The 22,402-nt window shown below is 49.7% G+C and overlaps 1 protein-coding gene across 1 annotated transcript in view; it reads left to right on the top strand.

Moving 5' to 3' along the window:
• Window positions 1-1,708: 1,708 nt before the first annotated feature.
• Window positions 1,709-22,402, top strand: part of HEG1 (heart development protein with EGF like domains 1) — a 53,083-nt gene continuing 32,389 nt past the window's right edge. The window contains exon 1 of the mRNA XM_068246257.1: window positions 1,709-2,749. Coding sequence (XP_068102358.1) covers window positions 1,807-2,749 — 943 coding nt within the window. The 5' untranslated portion in view covers window positions 1,709-1,806. The remainder of the gene's footprint in view (window positions 2,750-22,402) is intronic.

Below are 22,402 nucleotides of genomic sequence, written 5' to 3' on the forward strand. Positions count from 1 at the left end.
GGAGGGGGAGGATTAGGGGATGTCAGGCTGGAGAGCAGGAGGATTGGGGGGTGTCAGGTTGGGAGGGGGAGGATTAGGGGGTGTCAGGCTGAAGAGGAGGAGGATTGGGGGGTGTCAGGCTGGGAGGAGGAGGATTAGGGGGTGTCAGGCTGAAGAGGAGGAGGATTGGGGGGTGTCAGGCTGAAGAGGAGGAGGATTGGGGGGTGTCAGGCTGGATGGGAGGGTGGGGGTGTCGGGCTGGAGAGCAGGAGGATTGGGGGGTGTCAGGTTGGGAGGGGGAGGATTAGGGGGTGTCAGGCTAAAGAGGAGGAGGATTGGGGGGTGTCAGGTTGGGAGGGGGAGGATTAGGGGGTGTCAGGCTGGGAGGGGGAGGATTGGGGGGTGTCAGGCTGGGAGGGGGGGGGGATTGGGGGGTGTCAGGTTGGGAGGGGGAGGATTAGGGGGTGTCGGGCTGAAGAGGAGGAGGATTGGGGGGTGTCAGGTTGGGAGGGGGAGGATTAGGGGTGTCAGGCTGAAGAGGAGGAGGATTGGGGGGTGTCAGGTTGGGAGGGGGAGGATTAGGGGTGTCAGGCTGAAGAGGAGAAGGATTGGGGGGTGTCAGGTTGGGAGGGGGAGGATTAGGGGGTGTCAGGCTGAAGAGGAGGAGGATTGGGGGGTGTCAGGTTGGGAGGGGGAGGATTAGGGGTGTCAGGCTGAAGAGGAGGAGGATTAGGGGGTGTCAGGCTGAAGAGGAGGAGGATTAGGGGGTGTCTGGCTGAAGAGGAGGAGGATTAGGGGGTGTCAGGCTGAAGAGGAGGAGGATTAGGGGGTGTCAGGCTGAAGAGGAGGAGGATTAGGGGATTTCAGGCTGGAGAGCAGGAGGATTGGGGGGTGTCAGGTTGGGAGGGGGAGGATTAGGGGATGTCAGGCTGGAGAGCAGGAGGATTGGGGGGTGTCAGGCTGAAGAGGAGGAGGATTGGGGGGGGGGGGTCAGGTTGGGAGGGGGAGGATTAGGGGATGTCAGGCTGGAGAGCAGGAGGATTAGGGGGTGTCAGGCTGAAGAGGAGGAGGATTGGGGGGTGTCAGGCTGAAGAGGAGGAGGATTGGGGGGTGTCAGGTTGGGAGGGGGAGGATTAGGGGATGTCAGGCTGGAGAGCAGGAGGATTAGGGGGTGTCAGGCTGAAGAGGAGGAGGATTGGGGGGTGTCAGGCTGAAGAGGAGGAGGATTGGGGGTGTCAGGTTGGGAGGGGGAGGATTAGGGGATGTCAGGCTGGAGAGCAGGAGGATTAGGGGGTGTCAGGCTGAAGAGGAGGAGGATTGGGGGGTGTCAGGCTGAAGAGGAGGAGGATTGGGGGGTGTCAGGTTGGGAGGGGGAGGATTAGGGGATGTCAGGCTGGAGAGCAGGAGGATTGGGGGGTGTCAGGTTGGGAGGGGGAGGATTAGGGGGTGTCAGGCTGAAGAGGAGGAGGATTGGGGGGTGTCAGGTTGGGAGGGGGAGGATTAGGGGGTGTCAGGCTGGGAGGAGGAGGATTAGGGGGTGTCAGGCTGAAGAGGAGGAGGATTAGGGGGTGTCAGGCTGAAAAGGAGGAGGATTGTCGGGTGTCAGGCTGAAAAGGAGGAGCCGGAGGATTGGGGGGTGTCAGTTTGGGAGGGGGAGGATTAGGGGATGTCAGGCTGGAGAGCAGGAGGATTAGGGGGTGTCAGGCTGAAGAGGAGGAGGTTTGGGGGGTGTCAGCTTGGGAAGGAGGAGGATTAGGGGGTGTCGCTGCAGTCAGGTGTCCCCTCCTCCACCCATGGACGGATTTCTCACTCTCGCTCCTCTCCGGGATGATCCGCCTGCTGCTCCTCCTGCTGGCCGCTACCGTGGGGACCCCCATCATCACCGGAGCTTCGAGCATCGGGGGGTCCCCCACTGTCACCCCTCTGTATAGTACGGAGGAAACCCCCAGCATCAGCACCAGGGGGACCCCGATACAGCCAGAGCCGGGGGGCGCCGCTGCGTCTCTCCACACTGCACAGCCTCCCGGACCCGACAGAGGATCGGAAGCACACCGGACCGACCCATCACCAGGGGAGGGTACCGAGCCAATGTCAGAACAGACAGAGCCAAATGCCAGGACCCAACCAGATACCAGGACCCAACCACCAGAACCAAAAACCAGGACCCAACCAGAACCAAATACCAGGAACCAACCAGAACCAGATACCAGGACCCAACCACCAGAACCAAATACCAGGACCCAACCTGGACCTAACACCAGGACCCAACCAGAACTAAATACCAGGACCCAACCAGAACCAAATACCAGGACCCAACCAGAACCAAATACCAGGACCCAACAAGTACCAAATACTAGGACCCAACCAGAACTAAACAGTGAATCCCAACCAGAACCAAATACCAGGACCCAACCAGAACTAAATACCAGAACTCAGCCTGGACCAGACAAGACAGAAAACAGTTCTCTATCAGAACCTCCCAGAACTAAGGCTGGTCCATCACTTGTGTCTGATGCAAAAGCCAGAACTGCAGCTGAACCGGTTATGGGACGCCAGAAATCCAATCTGTGGAACAACGTCCAGACAGAACCAGACCTGACCCAGAAATCCAATCTGTGGAACAATGTCCAGACAGAACCAGACCTGACCCAGAAATCAAATCTGTGGAACAACGTCCAGACAGAACCAGACCTGACCCAGAAATCAAATCTGTGGAACAACGTCCAGACAGAACCAGACCTGACCCAGCCCAATGCTCAGACACAGTTTGGTAAGTTCTTATTCTGAATTATATGTATATACAGAACCTTATATATAAACTGATCACTGCATTATATATTGTATACTGTACATCATATACTCTGATCACTGCATTATATATTATATACTGTACATCATATACCCTGATCCCTACATTATATGAGATACTGTACATTATATACTTTGATTCCTACATTATATACTGTACATTATGTACTCTATCTATGTATGTATACTGATCCTTACATTACACATTATACACAATATATACATTGATCACTAGATAATGTTATAAAAAAAAATACATACTCTGATCACAGCATTATATATTATATGAAGTATATACTCTGATCACTACATTATATTATGTGATCTATATACAGTATTTTATTAATTAGTATTTATATTTCACTGACATAGTCATGTCACTGGCTGTCCTCAGAGAATCTCACAATCTAATCCTGCCATAGTCACAGCCTAATGTCCTACCATATTATTATTATGTATTTATATAGCACTGACATCTCCTGCAGCACATTACAGAGTACATAGTCATGTCACTGACTGTCCTCAGAGGAGCTCACACTCTAATCCTACCATAGTCATAGTGTAATGTCCTACCATATTATTATGTATTTATATAGCACTGACATCTTCAGCAGCACATTACAGAGTACATAGTCATGTCACTGACTGTCCTCAAGGAGCTCACAATCTAATCCTACCAAAGTCGTAGTCTCATGTCCTACCATATTATTATGTATTTATATAGCACTGACATCTTCTGCAGCACTTTACAGAGTACATAGTGATGTCACTGACTGTCCTCAGAGGACTGTACAGAGTACATAGTGATGTCACTGACTGTCCTCAGAGGAGCTCACACTCTAATCCTACCATAGTCATAGTGTAATGTCCTACCATATTATTATTATGCATTTATATAGTACTGACATCTCCTACAGCACATTAAAGAGTACATAGTCATGTCACTGACTGTCCTCAGAGAGGCTCACAGTCTAATCCTACCATAGTCATAGTCTAATGTCCTACCATATTATTATTATGTATTTATATAGCACTGACACCTTCTGCAGCACATTACAGAGTACATAGTCATGTCACTGACTGTCCTCAGAGGAGCTCACACCCTAATCCTACCATAGTCATAGTGTAATGTCCTACCATATTATTATTATGTATTTATATAGCACTGGCATCTTCTGCAGCACAATACAGAGTACATAGTCATGTCACTGACTGTCCTCAGAGGAGCTCACACTCTAATCCTACCATAGTCATAGTCTAATGTCCTACCATATTATTATTATGTATTTATATAGCACTGACATCTTCTGCAGCACATTACAGAGTACATAGTCATGTCACTGACTGTCCTCAGAGAGGCTCACAATCTAATCCTACCATAGTCATAGTCTGATGCCCTCCATATTATTATGTATTTATATAGCACTTTGCTGCAGTTATATGTGACACATAAATCAATAAACGCTTGTGTGACATGGCCACTCACAGGCAGATTCCCCTCTGGAATTGTTACAGTTTGGGGCCCTCGGTGCCGTGAGACGGGGTGATGAGGTGACAGCAGGTACCCCCACGTGTCCCAGAATGAGGTGCAAACTGGACCCGAATAACAAAAGAAACAGATCAAATACACAGAACTGTCACATTATTATTGCATCACTCAGAATCTCTTCCAAACGCTTTTCCATTTCCTGTGACAACAGTTTCCCGCCTACATCCCCTTCCTATCCAAACTATCAAAATAATACTGACTGTTACCAGGAATAAAGACCCCACCTCCCCCCAAACTGTGACACAGGGAGAGACCACCTGACACACACACAGTGATCTGCAACACAGTCTGTACAGCGTACAATCATACAATACAACCAGTGCCCTGTACAGTCACACAACACCAGTGTCCTGTACAGTCACACAACACACACAGCCAGTGCCCTGTACAGTCACACAACACCAGTGTCCTGTACAGTCACACAACACACACAGCCAGTGCCCTGTACAGCCACACAACACACACAACCATTGCCCTGTACAGTCACACAACACACACAACCAGAGCCCTGTACAGCCACACAACACACACAACCATTGCCCTGTACAGTCACACAACACACACAACCAGAGCCCTGTACAGTCACGCAACACACACAACCAGAGCCCTGTACAGTCACACAACACACAGCCAGTGCCCTGTACAGTCACACAACACACAGCCAGTGCCCTGTACAGTCACACAACACACAGCCAGTGCCCTGTACAGTCACACACACACAGCCAGTGCCCTGTACAGTCACACAACACACAGCCAGTGCCCTGTACAATCATACAATACACACAGCCAGCATACTGTACAGTTACACAATAAACACAGCCAGTGCTCTGTACAGTCACACAACACACACAGCCAGTGCCCTGTACAGCCACACAACACACACAACCAGTGCCCTGTACAGTCACACAATACACACAGCCAGTGCTCTGTACAGTCACACAACACACAGCCAGTGCCCTGTACAATCATACAATACACACAGCCAGTGCCCTGTACAGCCACACAACACACAGCCAGTGTCCTGTACAATCATACAATACACAGAGCCAGTGCCCAGTACAGTCACAGAACACACACAGCCAGTGCCCTGTACAGTCACACAACACACAGCCAGTGCCCTGTACAGCCACACAATACACACAACCAGCATACTGTACAGTTACACAATAAACACAGCCAGTGCTCTGTACAGTCACACAACACACACAGCCAGTGCCCTGTACAGCCACACAACACACACAACCAGTGCCCTGTACAGTCACACAACACACACAACCAGTGCCCTGTACAGTCACACAATACACACAGCCAGTGCTCTGTACAATCATACAATACACACAGCCAGTGCCCTGTACAGCCACACAACACACAGCCAGTGTCCTGTACAATCATACAATACACAGAGCCAGTGCCCAGTACAGTCACAGAACACACACAGCCAGTGCTCTGTACAGTCACACAACACACAGCCAGTGCCCTGTACAGCCACACAATACACACAGCCAGTGCCCTGTACAATCATACAATACAACCAGTGCCCTGTACAGTCACACAACACACACAACCAGTGCCCTGTACAGCCACACAACACACACAGCCAGTGCCCTGTACAGCCACGCAACACACACAGTCAGTGCTCTGTACAGTCACACAATACACACAGCCAGTGCCCTGTACAGTCACACAATACACACAGCCAGTGCCGTGTACGGCCACACAATACACACAGCCAGTGCTCTATACAGTCACACAATACACACAGCCAGTGCCGTGTACGGCCACACAATACACACAGCCAGTGCTCTATACAGTCACACAATACACACAGCCAGTGCCCTGTACAGTCACACAATACACACAGCCAGTGCCGTGTACGGCCACACAATACACACAGCCAGTGCTCTATACAGTCACACAACACACACAGCCAGTGCTCTATACAGTCACACAATACACACAGCCAGTGCCCTGTACAGTCACACAACACACACAGCCAGTGCCCTGTACAATCATACAATACAACCAGTGCCCTGTACAGCCACACAACACACACAGCCAGTGCTCTATACAGTCACACAATACACACAGCCAGTGCCCTGTACAGTCACACAACACACACAGCCAGTGCCCTGTACAATCATACAATACAACCAGTGCCCTGTACAGCCACACAACACACACAGCCAGTGCTCTATACAGTCACACAATACACACAGCCAGTGCCCTGTACAGTCACACAATACACACAGCCAGTGCCGTGTACGGCCACACAATACACACAGCCAGTGCTCTATACAGTCACACAACACACACAGCCAGTGCTCTATACAGTCACACAACACACACAGCCAGTGCTCTATACAGTCACACAATACACACAGCCAGTGCCCTGTACAGTCACACAACACACACAGCCAGTGCCCTGTACAATCATACAATACAACCAGTGCCCTGTACAGCCACACAACACACACAGCCAGTGCACTGTACAGTCACACAATACACACAGCCAGTGCCCTGTACAGTCACACAACACACACAGCCAGTGCCCTGTACAATCATACAATACAACCAGTGCCCTGTACAGCCACACAACACACACAGCCAGTGCTCTATACAGTCACACAATACACACAGCCAGTGCCCTGTACAGTCACACAATACACACAGCCAGTGCCGTGTACGGCCACACAATACACACAGCCAGTGCTCTATACAGTCACACAACACACACAGCCAGTGCTCTATACAGTCACACAATACACACAGCCAGTGCTCTGTACAGTCACACAATACACACAGCCAGTGCACTGTACAGTCACACAATACACACAGCCAGTGCCCTGTACAATCATACAATACAACCAGTGCCCTGTACAGTCACACAACACACACAACCAGTGCCCTGTACAGCCACACAACACACACAGCCAGTGCTCTATACAGTCACACAATACACACAGCCAGTGCTCTTTACAGTCACACAATACACACAGCCAGTGCCCTGTACAGTCACACAACACACACAGCCAGTGCTCTATACAGTCACACAATACACACAGCCAGTGCCCTGTACAGCCACATAACACACACAGCCAGTGCCCTGTACAGTCACACAACACACAGCCAGTGCCCTGTACAATCATACAATACACACAGCCATTGCCCTGTACAGTCACACAACACACAGCCAGTGCCCTGTACAGTCACACAACACACAGCCAGTGCCCTGTACAGTCATACAATACAACCAGTGCCCTGTACAGTCACACAACACCAGTGCCCTGTACAGTCACACAACACACACAGCCAGTGCCCTGTACAGTCACACAACACACAGCCAGTGCCCTGTACAATCATACAATACACAGAGCCAGTGCCCAGTACAGTCACAGAACACACACAGCCAGTGCCCTGTACAGTCACACAACACACAGCTAGTGCCCTGTACAATCATACAATACACACAGCCAGTGCCCAGTACAGTCACAGAACACACACAGCCAGTGCCCTGTACAGTCACACAACACACAGCCAGTGCCCAGTACAGTCACACAACACACACAGCCAGTGCCCTGTACAGTCACACAACACACAGCTAGTGCCCTGTACAATCATACAATACAGCAGTAGGAGAACAGAGGCGCCAGCAGGATAAAAGTGGATAAAAACTTTAAAATTTGCTGGGAGGAAGTGGTGGACTTACCTCCATAAAGCAGACACGAAAGACTGTCTGAATAGTAGTCACATTTATTAATTAGTACCCCAAAATTAATTAATTAATTAATAAATGTGACTACTATTCAGACAGTCTTTCGTGTCTGCTTTATGGAGGTAAGTCCACCACTTCCTCCCAGCAAATTTCAAAGTTTTTATCCACTTTTATCCTGCTGGCGCCTCTGTTCTCCTACTGCTATACCGTGTCCACCCCTGGTGGAGGGGTGATCTACCCCCTTTCGCATCTACAGAGAGCGACTTCTTATCCCTGAGTGAGGACAGGTCTAATCTCCTCACCTGCCTATACAGTGGTTGCCTGTGTGGTAACCCATGTTTGTGAGTATAATTTTCTCACGATAACCTTTACTTCATTTATGCTTAACATACTACACTATATTGGGCTCTCGGTTTCTCTACACTTAATCATACAATACACACAGCCAGTGCCCTGTACAGCCACACAGCTCTCGGCACCCCATCTCTGTGATCTTTTATGGCCCAGAAGATACAGTGGGATGCGAAAGTTTGGGCAACGTTGTTAATCGTCATGATTTTCCTGTATAAATCGTTGGTTACCATAAAAAATATCAGTTAAATATATCATATAGAATACATATACAGTGATATTTGAGAAGTGAAATGAAGTTTATTGGATTTACAGAAAGTGCACAATAATTGTTTAAATAAAATTAGGCAGGTGCATAAATTTGGGCACCACAAAAAATAAATGAAATAAATATTTAGTAGATCTTCCTTTTGCAGAAATGTCAGCCTCTAAACGCTTCCTGTAGGTTCCAATGAGAGTCTGGATTCTGGTTGAAGGTATTTTGGACCATTCCTCTTTACATAATATCTTTAGTTCATTCAGGTTTGATGGCTTCCGAGCATGGACAGCTCTCTTTAACTCACACCACAAATTTTTAATTATATTCAGGTCTGGGGACTGAGATGGCCATTCCAGAATGTTGTACTTGTTCCTCTGCATGAATGCCTTAGTGGATTTTGAGCAGTGTTTAGGGTTGTTGTCTTGTTGAAAGATCCAGCCTCGGCGCAGCTGCAGCTTTGTCACTGATTCCTAGACATTGTTCTCCAGAATCTGCTGATACTGAGTGGAATCCATGCGTCCCTCAACTTTGACAAGATTCCCAGTCCCTGCACTGGCCACACAGCCCCACAGCATGATGGAACCACCACCATATTTTACTGTAGGTAGCAGGTGTTTTTCTTGGAATGCTGTGTTTTTCCTCCATGCATAATGCCCCTTATTATGCACAAATAACTCAATTTTACTTTCATCAGTCCACAGCACCTTATTCCAAAATGAAGCTGTCTTGTCCAAATGTGCTTTAGCACAGTGTTTCTCAACATTTTATTGGTATGTACCCCTTTTAAAACCCTGTACTGACCAAGTACCCCCTAGCATAGTAAACATTATCACAAGTACCCCTTGACAAATCTATATTTAATCGTAGTACATGATAATTGGTTCTAAACTATTTCCAAGCATTTACTATTGCTTTTAATTAGCTAAAATACTAATTTGATGGTGTTTAAATAAGATTTTTCATTTTCTGAAACTCTAAATTTGTTGTTCTTGGTTAAGTATATCAAGCCTGAGTACCCCCTGCAACCATCAGAAGTACCCCCTGGGGTATGCGTACCACACGTTGAGAACCTAGGCTTTAGCATACCTCAAGCAGCTCTGTTTGTGCTGTGAGCGGAGAAAAGGCTTCCTCTGCATCACTCTCGCATACAGCATCTCCTTGTGTAAAGTGTGCCGATTGGTTGAACGATGCACAGTGACTCCATCTGCAGCAAGATGATGTTGTAGGTCTTTGGTGCTGGTCTGTGGGTTGACTCTGACTGTTCTCACAATTTGTCGCTTCTGTCTATCCAAGTTTTTTCTTGGTCTGCCACTTTGAGCCTTAACTTGAACTCAGCCTGTGGTCTTCCATTTCCTCAATATGTTCCTAACTGTGGAAACAGACAGCTGGAATCTCTGAGACAGCTTTCTGTATCCTTCCCCTAAACCATGATGGTGAACAATCTTTGTCTTCAGATCATTTGAGAGTTGTTCTGAGACCCCCATGTTGCTACTTTTCAGAGAAATTTAAAAGAGGAGGGAAACTTACAATTGACCCCCTTAAATACTCTTTCTCATAACTGGATTCACCTGTGTATGTAGGTCAGGGGTCACTGAGCTTACCAAGCCAATTTGAGTTGCAATAATTAGTTCTAAAGGGTTTAGAATCAATAAAATGTCAACAGTGCCCAAATGTATGCACCTGCCTAATTTTATTTTAACAATTATTGCGCACTTTCTGTAAATCCAATAAACTTAATTTCACTTCTCAAATATCACTGTGTGTGTCTTCTATATGATATAGTTAACTGACATTTTTTATCGTAACAACCAACTATTTATACAGGAAAATCATGACGATTAGCAAGGTTGCCCAAAGTTTCGCATCCCACTGTATTGTAAAATGCTAATCACATTATGTTAGTCATCATACCTATAGCTACTTGGTAGTCAATCGACCATCCAATTCCTTAATTATTATCGAATCGGAAGAAAATTGGTGCCGCCAAGTGCATGTCTAATCGACGCTGCAACTAATTTCTGGCCGAGCACGTCAATCAGAGATGCTGCAAGATGTCGGGCCGCCGTGGTCAATCCGGTGCACAGCAGTAATGGCGAGCAATATTGGGACTACCTACCTACCCACCCACCCACCCACCAGGCTACCTACCTACCGGGCTAGTTACCAACCCACCCACCAGGCTACCTACCCACCTGACTACCTACCCACCAGGCTACCTACCTACCCACCCACCAGGCTACCTAAAGGCTACCTACCCACCCGGCTACCTACCCACCCACCAGGCAACCTACCCACCCAGCTACCCAGCCACCCACCAGGCTACCTACCCACCCGGCTAAGGGCTACCTACCCACACACCCACCAGGCTTCCTACCTACCTACCCACCCAGCTACCTACCTACCTACCCACCCGGCTACGTACCTAACCACCCACCCACCCGGCTACCTACCTACCGGGCTAGTTACCAACACACCCACCAGGCTACCTACCCACCAGGCTACCTACCTACCCACCCACCCACCAGGCTACCTACCCACCCACCAGGCTACCTACCCACCCAGCTACCCAGCCACCCACCCGGCTACCTACCCACTCACCAGGCTACCTACCCACCCGGCTAAGGGCTACCTACCCACCCACCCACCAGGCTACCTACCCACCCGGCTAAGGGCTACTGGTGGCTGATGGTGTAATGGTTAAGGGCTCTGCCTCTGACACAGGAGACCAGAGTTCGAATCTCGGCTCTGCCTGTTCAGTAAGCCAGCACTAATTCAGTAGGAGACCTTTGGCACGTCTCCCTTACACTGCTACTGCCAATAGAGCGCGCCCTAGTGGCTGCTGCTCTGCTCTGGCGCTTTGAGTCCGCAAGGAGAAAAGCGCAATATAAATGTTATTTGTCTTGTCTTGTCTACCTACCCACCCACCCACCAGGCTACCTACCTACCTACCCACCCACCAGACTACCTACCCACCCACCCACCAGGCTACCTACCCACCTCGCTACCCACCCACCCACCAGGCTACCTACCCACCCAGCTAACCAGCCACCCACCCGGGTACCTACCCACCCACCAGGCTACCTACCCACCCGGCTAAGGGCTACCTACCCACCCACCCACCAGGCTGCCTACCTACCTACCCACCCACCAGGCTACCTACCCACCCACCCACTCACCCACCCACCAGGCTACCTATCCACCCAACCACCCATGGGAGCTGCGTGCCGGATGGAGGCTGGGACAGGAGGTCTGCTGCTGCAGGTGAGTAAATGTTTTTTTATTTATATTAGCAGGTGTATGTTCTGGGCAGGTCTGCCACATGATTGCATGTATTTTCTGCGCAAATCTGCCGACATGATTGCACGTATTTTCTGGGCATATCTGCCGACATGATGTGTATTTTCTTGAGAAAACCTGCACAATTATGTGAATTTTCTGGGGAAAGGGTCACCAAAACTTGGGCCCACTGTCTTTGCATTGCACTTTTCAAGGGAACCTGAGGTGAGAATAATCTTGAGGCTGCCATATTTCTCTCCTTTTAAAGGGAAGGTTCAGGGACTGTTAAAAAAAAATAAAAACTCCTACTGAGCCTGCGCAGTAAAGCCCGGAGGACGTCCGATGACGTCAGCGCGCCGCCGTGAGGCGCATTTTGGAACGCGGAAGGAGCCCGACCTGGCCGCCGGCCTGGCCGGGTCGGCCACCGGAGACCACCGGCAGCCTGCGGAGCAGCGCCGAGGGCACCTCCTGCCTGCCACGGGCTGGAGGAAACCCCAGGTAAGTGGATGCGGATTTTTTATTTTTTTTTAACAGTCCCTGAACCATACCAGCTGCCTGGCTGCCGTGCTGGTCCTCTGCCTCTTATTCTTTCAACCATAGACCCTGAACAAGCATGCAGCAGGTCAGGGGTTTCTGACAATATTGTCGGAACTGAGAAGATTAGCTGCATGCTTGTTGCTGGTGTAATTCAGTTTATTACTGCAGCCAAATAGATCAGCAGGGCCGCCAGGCAACTAGTATTGTTTAAAAGGAAATAAACCCTCACCCAGGGTTCGCGTTAAATTACAGTTAGCTCCGCCCTCATCCGGTCATTGCCACGCCCAGTTTTTGCCGCGGCGCATAAGTTCTATCCAGACCTATTTTTTGCCGCGGCGCGCTTAGCACGCCGCAGGTTGTAGCCACACCCATTTTTTGCCTAGGGGCCCGCAATTGCAATTTTGCACAGGGGCCCACTGCTGGCTGTGTCCGCCACTGAGTATACCAAAATATGTACGTCTGTTTTTGAAACTGACAGTTCTAGTGTCTGCTTCCGGGAGGTAAGTCCACCACTGCCTCCTAAGCAATTTTACGTTTTTTAGTATGTTTTATCCTGTTGGTGCCTCTGTTTGCTTTATATCATAATCGAGTCCACCCCGGGTGGAGAGGTGACACACACAGGGCCGGCCCGCTCATGAGGCGGGGTGAAACATTTGCCTCAGGCGGCAAATCTGGGGGGGGCGGCACCCGCCTCTGCATGGACGCTGGGGCTGCCCGCCGAGCTGGAGGGGTAGCGGGCAGAAAGGGGGTATTGGGCCTAGCGGCGGGGAGGGGGGTCGGACCCCCCCCTCCCTCGCCTGGGTCCCCCGATCTGCGCTCCTCCTCCAGCGTAAAGTACCAGGCAGCCAGCGTGCATATGACGAAGAGGCAACGGGCGGGGGAATCACTCACCTCTTCCGCGTTCCATCGCGTGCTCCACTGACGTCACTTCCGGCAACGCCGCCCACTGTATTGTAAGTGGACGGCCTTGCAGGAAGTGACGTCAGTGGAGCGCACGATGGAACGCGGAAGAGGTGAGTGATTCCCCCGCCTGCTGCCTCTTAATGATATGCACGCTGGCTGCCTGGTACTTTACGCTGGAGGAGGAGCGCAGATCGGGGGACCCAGGCGAGGGAGGGGGGAGTCCGACCCCCCTCCCCGCCGCTAGGCCCAATGCCCCCTTTCTGCCAGCTACCCCTCCAGCTCGGCACTCCCCACCCCACGGCTGGGGGGGGGGGGCGGTCGGGCGATTTTTTTCGAATCTTGCCTCAGGCGGCAAAAAGTCTAGGGCCGGCCCTGGACACACACCCTTTTCTGCCTGATCTACAGAGAGCGACTTCTTAATCCTGAGCGTGGACAGGTCTAATCTTCCCACCTGCCTATACATGACCAGGGCAGGGCCCAAATGGGATGGCCCGCCCTTACGTTCAAACATACCCATAACAAAAAACGCTGTGACACCAGTTGGCGAAAAAACGGCCACAGCTTTATTAAATTTCAGTTAACAATTGTATAAAAGCTCGCGCTCTGGAAGTCCCTTGACAAATGCCTCTGCTTCTTTCTTAAACTAGCCTACCAAATTCCATCTTATTGTAATCCATATTTATTCCATTGTGCCATTGGCCAACCTCTGCTGATGTTGGCTCCATCTAATTGGCTCAGTGGGTACTTCCTTGAAGGTAGAAAAGCCGGCATTGTCAAGGGGCCCGCCTTCCGACAATTCCTCCGGCCTTCTACCCTCCTTTAGCCAGCGTACCAGCCACCAGCCTACCAATCCTCGTTTTGCCGACTTCTGTATCTGACTCGGTGGATACGTCCCTGGGGTGAACCAGGAAAAGTGGGGGGGGGGAGGTACCCTTTTGTACCATCCCTGTATCTCACCAGCCTACCAGTCAGAGCGACCTCTCCAGGGCACGCTCTGCTCACAACCTCAACCTGGCTCAGCGGATACGTCCCTGGGTGAGATCCCGGGAAATGAAAGGGGGGTGGTACCCTTCTGCACCGCCCCCGTATCACGCCAGCCACCACTCATAGTGGATGGGTACTTCTTGTAAAGACATACAGGCATTGTCAGGGGGCGTCCACCTGCTGTGACGAAAAAGGGTTAGTGACACCGCATACCACGGGATATACATATTACGCTAGATGGAGAGTATGTCTCCCTTCCCCTGCCAGACCACCAGTGACGTTCTGACCAGTGATCATAGCGCGGGGGGGATAACATGTTGTGTTAAAAGAAAGTGTGTATCCCGTCACCCCCTAGACCGCCAGCGACGTTCTGACCAGTGACCGTAGGGTGGGTGGGTGGGACCGATTGTTGTACCCAGTTGGATCTCTCCTGCACAAGACTGAACTCGCTGCCTGCCTCCAGTTTTGTTCCCCTCACCTGGACCACCTTCTTTTGACACCTAGCTAGGTCTAGCGCCCTCCCCCTAGCCATCTGATCTCCCACATCCCCCAGCCAGACCATCCCTGGGCCCGCCCTGTCATGTGCCCTATCTCCTATGCTACGCTCGGCTCCCAGGGCTTCTGTAGTTACCTTGGAGGGTTTGCCAGTACATATTACACTATTTTGGGCTCTCTGTGCCTCTTTCTGTAGCTTCCCCAATGGGTCGCTGAGAGAGCCGCAGGACTGGATTGTGTTGACACTCCCCCTCCCCCCCCCCCCGGTAGCTTCAGTGCTGGGCCCCGAAGGATGCATTCCTGATCACAGCGGGTGATATTGTTTGTGAGTATGCACACCTCTCGTAACCTCCAAGTAATCAATACTTTATAGCTGCACCCCCTAGAGTTTGGGCTATGGCCCCCTGCAAGGGCTGATCTGTGATACACCCAGAAGGGGTGATTATTAAAACAAAGAAAATGTATGAAAAAGTTTACAGGGGATTTCCATGACTACTGATAATTTACTAACCTCTCAGCAATCCCCACTATGGTCTGATGTTACCCAGGCAGGGACTGCTGTCTTATATGTGTAAAACTGCCGTCCACGTTTGTTGGGCGACTGATTCTCTCTCGCCACTATAACCGCCACCTCTCCAGAGTTTCCTCGTGTGACTTATGCTTGTTCCAGGGCTGAGCTTGCCCCGGAGGTCTGGAAAATGGCGGGAGAGGTGTATCTGGCGAGTTTCCGGACATAGGCCGGCCGTGAGCGCTTAGTTGCTCTCATAACCGCCCCTCATCGGTCACTGTGGAATATACCGCCACCGTGGGGGTCACTATACGGTTCTCAACGCTGCGAGTTTCGGCCAACCGCGGACTTGTGCACCGACGGGCTTATATAGCGGAAAATCGCAGCAATTAATCACGGCAGTCGGTGGGAAAATCTCCTGAATAATGTTGGGGTTTGTGGACTCCATTGTGTGCCCCGCTATATGGAACAGGAAAGCTAACTCCGGCGTTCCTCTGCCACAGAATAGGTGTCGCCGCCGGCCCCTCCTCCCCCCGCCGGCCCCTAGTATAAATCCACAGCCAGCCGTCCCGGCAGCAGATGCCAGCCTAATCCTCTTATGTCCAGGATTAACCTGTTCTGCGCCAGCCAAGACATATGTCACCAGGAGACCCAGATATTTGTCACCACGCCACCTGTCACTATGGTGGGGGAGGAGGGGGGGGCAGAGAGGTGACAACAGCAAACCCCATCAAGATGAGGGACAAGAGAAGTCATACTGTGCAGCCCCCATACATACAGAATAAGAGCAGATACTATTACTGAGAATTACACCCGGCATACAGGACAAGAGAAGTCATACTGTGCAGCCTCCATACATACAGAATAAGAGCAGATACTATTACTGAGAATTACACCCAACATACAGGACAAGAGAAGTCATACTGTGCAGCCTCCATACATACAGAATAAGAGCAGATACTGAGAATTACACCCGGCATACAGGACAAGAGAAGTCATACTATGCAGCCTCCATACATACAGAATAAGAGCAGATACTGAGAATTACACCCGGCATACAGGACAATCGCAGCCATACTGTGCAGCCCCCATACATACAGAATAAGAGCAGATACTGAGAGTTACACCCGGCATACAGGACAAGAGAAGCCATACTGTGCAGCCTCCATACATACAGAATAAGAGCAGATACTGAGAATTACACCCGGCGTACAGGACAAGAGAAGCCATACTGTGCAGCCTCCATACATACAGAATAAGAGCAGATACTGAGAATTACACACGGCATACAGGACAAGAGAAGTCATACTGTGCAGCCTCCATACATACAGAATAAGAGCAGATACTGAGAATTACACCCAGCATACAGGACAAGAGAAGTCATACTGTGCAGCCTCCATACATACAGAATAAGAGCAGATACTGAGAATTACACCCAGCATACAGGACAAGAGAAGTCATACTGTGCAGCCTCCATACATACAGAATAAGAGCAGATACTGAGAATTACATCCAGCATACAGGACAAGAGAAGCCATACTGTGCAACCCCTATACATACAGAATAAGAGCAGATACTGCGAATTACACTCAGCATACAGGACAAGAGAAGTCATACTGTGCAGCCTCCATATATACAGAATAAGAGCAGATACTGAGAATTACACCCAGCATACAGAACAAGAGAAGTCATACTATGCAGCCTCCATACATACAGAATAAGAGCAGATACTGAGAATTACACCCGGCATACAGGACAAGAGAAGTCATACTGTGCAGCCTCCATACATACAGAATAAGAGCAGATACTGAGAATTACACCCGGCATACAGGACAAGAGAAGCCATACTGTGCAGCCTCCATACATACAGAATAAGAGCAGATACTGAGAATTACACCCGGCATACAGAACAAGAGAAGCTATACTGTGCAGCTTCCGTACATACAGAATAAGAACAGATACTGAGAGTTACACCCGGCATACAGGACAAGAGAAGCCATACTGTGCAGCCTCCATACATACAGAATAAGAGCAGATACTAAGAATTACACCCAGCATACAGGACAAGAGAAGTCATACTGTGCAGCCTCCATATATACAGAATAAGAGCAGATACTGAGAATTACACCTGGCATACAGGACAAGAGGAGTGCTACTGTGCAGCCTCCATACATACAGAATAAGAGCAGATACTGAGAATTACACCCGGCATACAGGACAAGCGCAGCCATACTGTGCAGCCCCCATACATACAGAATAAGAGCAGATACTGAGAATTACACCCGGCATACAGGACAAGAGAAGTCATACTGTGCAGCCCCCATACATACAGAATAATAGCAGATTATCATTATTAACTACCTGACGACCACCCCATGCCAATGGGTGTGGGCGCCAAGGCAGCCGCAGGACCGCCTAACACCAATTGGCGTCAGGTCCTGGGGCCAGCTACTGCAGGAGAACGCGCGCAGGTTGTGTGCACATCTCCTGCTTGAGGGCGGAGCTCCACCCTGCCTTCAGTCTCTGAGCGGCGATTGCCGCCGTTTTTTAACTAAGTACAGCGCTGCCGTGGATCGCCCAGGGTGACACAGCTGTCACCCTGGGGCACTAGTGAGAGAACGGCTCTCATAGGCAGAAGCCTATGACAGCCGATCGCTAGAAATGGCCAGCTGGGGGGAGGGAGGGGATTGTTAGAATAGTAAAAAAAAATAATACAAAAAGAATGAAATAAATATTTATTTGAAAAAAATAAACAACTGGGGGGCGAACAGACCCCACCAACAGAGAGCTCTGTTGGTGGGGGGGAAAAGGGGGGGAAATCACTTGTGTGTTGAGTTGTACGGCCCTGCAGCGAGGTCTTAAAGCTGCAGTGGCCATTTTAGTACAATTTGGCCTGGTCTTTAGTGGGGTTTACCACTGTGGTCCTCAAGTGGTTAATAATTACATCCCAGGTCAGGATTCTCAAACTTAATAACGTTTAGTGACTTGTTGTCCTCTCCTCTGTAGGCCTCGGTGGGGGGGGGGGGGGCCTCTCCTCTGTAGGCCTCGGTGGAAGGGGTGGGTTGTTCTGGTCACAGATAAGAGGGGACATGGAGGACAGGGGGTCCGGTGTCAGGCGGCTCTGGATCTCAGGATATTCATGCCTCTTCCTCTGTGTAGACAGACAAGGCGATCATTGTCCCTGTGCCGTATTGTACGGTGGGAACAGCAGGTGAGGGGCTGGGAGACGGAGAGGGGACAATGGCCTCCTCTCAGGGATCGGTGACATGGGACAGTCACTGTAATGGAATCAGGGATGAGGTGGCCTGTTTATGGGGGGCACACAGGGGATTGGCATAGTCACACGGGTCTACAGTGTCACCCGCCATCAGCTTTACAGCGTACCGCGAGGCTCAGACAAGGGGCCCTTCTCTCTGCACAATCAGCTGTCATGAATATAGATCAGTGCTGCACATCTTTTGGTAATTAACCATTTTTTACATTTGTTTCCTGATTTCTGTCTGCCAGTAGCAGATAAATATTTCCTACACTGACAGTAATAGAGAGAAAAATAAGTATTTGATCCCCTGCTTTTTTAGCTTTTTTGTCTGAGAATTGAGCAGTCTATAATTGTAATGTTTGTTTATTGCAGCTGTGAGAGGCAGAATAACAACAAAAGAAACTTCAAAACCCCCTCAGAGCCCCAAAGTCAGAGCTTGATGTGCGTTGTAATGAGTGGAATAAGTATTTGACCCCCCTATGAAATGATGACTTGGTACTTGGTGACAGAACCCTTGTTGGCAATAACAGAGGTCAGATGTTTCCTGTAGTCGGCCACAAGGTTTGCACACATCTTAGGAGAGGTATTGGCCGCTCCACTCTGCAGCTCCTGTATAATGCCGCCCATACATGGTACATTTTTTTCTGATTAGATCATTTTGTTCGATCATTCTGTTAGATTGAAAAAAAAATCGCATAGTAGTTTTACGAACTTTGAAATAAACGAACGTTGAAATTGTCAGAAAATCCAGAAAAAAATGATCGAATATAAAGATTTTTCAAACATGTCTGATCGGATTTTTTATCCAAAAAAAACAAGATAATTGTTCATGTTTCTTGATCGAAAAATAGATTATTTTCAACTTTATATTCAATTTGATTGTTTTAGTCAAATAAACTGTAAAATCGAACGTTTTTATTGTACCATGTATGGGTGCCATAAAGCTGATGTTTGCCAACTTGTGTTGTGATGTGTGACATCACACAAGTGAGCAGTACATTACAGGTATGACATCACACAGGAGAGCTGTGACATCACACAATTGAGCAGTGCATTACAGGTATGACATCACACAGGTGAGCAGTACATTACAAGTATGACATCATACAGGTGAGCAGTACATTGCAGGTATGACATCACACAGGAGAGCTGTGACATCACACAGGAGAGCTGTGACATCACACAGCAGGTTCGGCACACTGTATTTGCTTGATGACCCCAGCCTTGGCCAGGCAAGAATAGACACAATTCTCTTCCTGCTCCTACGTCTTTCTCTGGGAAAACTTCCTGTTTATTGTTTTCACTGATCCAGAGTGTATCCTGGTCCTCCATTCCCACAGCCAGAGCCAGAGAGGGGCTGCCCACTCAGCGGGGGACCCCCACCCCCATTATCCCTGGGGGCTGCACATTACACAGCTTCCAGAGGTCACGGGGCCTGCTATTATCATAATTAGTTATCTTTATTCCCATGTACGACCTTCTATTGCTTATCCCCAAGCCCTCAATGCTCACCTCTTCAAGAAGGCCTACTCCACCTCACCGCTGCCCTAACCCTCTCTGCCGAGAACCTCTCATAGCTGCGTTTTTTCCAAGCGGTTTTGCAATTCGCTCCCTGATGCAAGTCAGGAAGTGAACTCTTTGACCCGGAAAATAATAAATACACAGGCATGCCACAGTGACAATAACTGTACACTATGTCACAGCATGCCACAGACTGAGAAGAGCAATCCACGGTGACAATTACTGCACACTACATCACAGCATGCCACAGACTGAGAGGAGGAATCCACAGTGACAATCGCTGCACACTACATCACAGCATGCCACAGACTGAGAGGAGGAATCCACAGTGACAATCGCTGCACACTACATCACAGCATGCCACAGACTGTGAGGAGGAATCCACAGTGACAATCGCTGCACACTACATCACAGCATGCCACAGACTGAGAAGAGCAATTTACAGTGACAATCACTGCACACTACATCACAGCATGCCACAGACTGAGAGGAGGAATTCACAGTGACAATCACTGCACACTATGTCACAGCATGCCACAGACTGAGAGGAGGAATCCACAGTGACAATCACTGCACACTATGTCACAGCATGCCACAGACTGAGAGGAGGAATCCGCAGTGACAATCACTGCACACTACATCACAGCATGCCACAGACTGTGAGGAGGAATCCACAGTGACAATCGCTGCACGCTATGTCACAGCATGCCACAGACTGAGAGGAGGAATCCGCAGTGACAATCGTTGCACACTAAGTCTCAGCATTCCACAGACTGAGAGGAGGAATCCACAGTGACAATTGCTGCACACTACATCACAGCATGCCACAGACTGAGAGGGGGAATCCACAGTGACAATCACTGCACACTACATCACAGCATGCCACAGACTGAGAGGATCCGCAGTGACAATCGCTGCTCACTACATCACAGCATGCCACAGAGTGAGAGGATCCGCAGTGACAACCGCTGCACACTATTTTACAGCATGCCACAGACTGAGAGGAGGAATCCGCAGTGACAATCGTTGCACACTAAGTCTCAGCATTCCACAGACTGAGAGGAGGAATACACAGTGACAATTGCTGCACACTACATCACAGCATGCCACAGACTGAGAGGGGGAATCCACAGTGACAATCGCTGCACACTACATCACAGCATGCCACAGACTGAGAGGATCCGCAGTGACAATCGCTGCACACTACATCACAGCATGCCACAGACTGAGAGGATCCGCAGTGACAATCGCTGCACACTACATCACAGCATGCCACAGACTGAGGAGGAATCCACAGTGACAATCGCTGTACACTATGTCACAGCATGCCACAGACTGAGAGGAGCATAACAGAACTGTAAACTTAAAATGTCCATGGACTGCTTTCCCCTATTCCACCAGCTCCCATGTCCCCCTTTTCCCCTTGCTTTGGCAATGCCTGTATGAATCTTGATCATGCCACTAAAACTATCTTTGATTTGATTTGATGCAAAGACAAGAAGTCCAAACCATCATATTTTGCTCCCCAGGGTCAGAGCTGTGACAGGTCCTCTTTCATGGCCCCATAGGCCTCTGCTGGGGGAACTTGTCACATACCCAGTGCTGTGTGTAATGACAATGTAGATTGTTTATAACAGCTGTCTAGACAATGGGCGTCCAGCGATAAGGTGGGTTCCTGGCGCGGGGGTGGGAGGGGCTGCATCTGTCCCTAGGAAGGAAACGGCAGATCCCAAAGAGCTCTGGCCACTCTGGATACTGACCTCCGCCTTTGTTAGCACAAATTCCTCTGGACGCCAAGCCGGCCTCCACCCAAAACCATCACATCCTCAGCCACAGTGCTAAACAATCCCCCCGGGCTGGCAGGGAGAGCGCAGGGGGCACACAGGAAGCCAGAGGACCATTCTTGTGCTCGGTTTTGTTTCCTGAACCAAAAATAGTTTAAAAAGTGCAATTCTGGAAAGTGTGCAGCGACAGGCCAGGGCAGTGAGGTCATCGTCACATGTCACAGAGAGGAGCTATGACCCGCCTTCGTGCCCGCTGGCGAGGAAAGGGAATCTCTGGGCAGAGGGCCTGTCCACACTCGTGCATTGCGTATTCAGCAACACATGCTACAATATGCAAGGACATCATAAAGCGCATAGTCTGATGTCTCCTGCAAGCCCTGAGCTTCCGGTGCATTTTTTTTAAAAACACACATAATTGAAGTCAATTTGGGGAATTTAAAAAAAATGCATCAAAACGCAATGTACTGCATTTTTCCC

This window comes from Hyperolius riggenbachi, chromosome 7 (genome assembly GCF_040937935.1).
Source record: "Hyperolius riggenbachi isolate aHypRig1 chromosome 7, aHypRig1.pri, whole genome shotgun sequence".
Lineage (NCBI taxonomy): Eukaryota > Metazoa > Chordata > Amphibia > Anura > Hyperoliidae > Hyperolius > Hyperolius riggenbachi.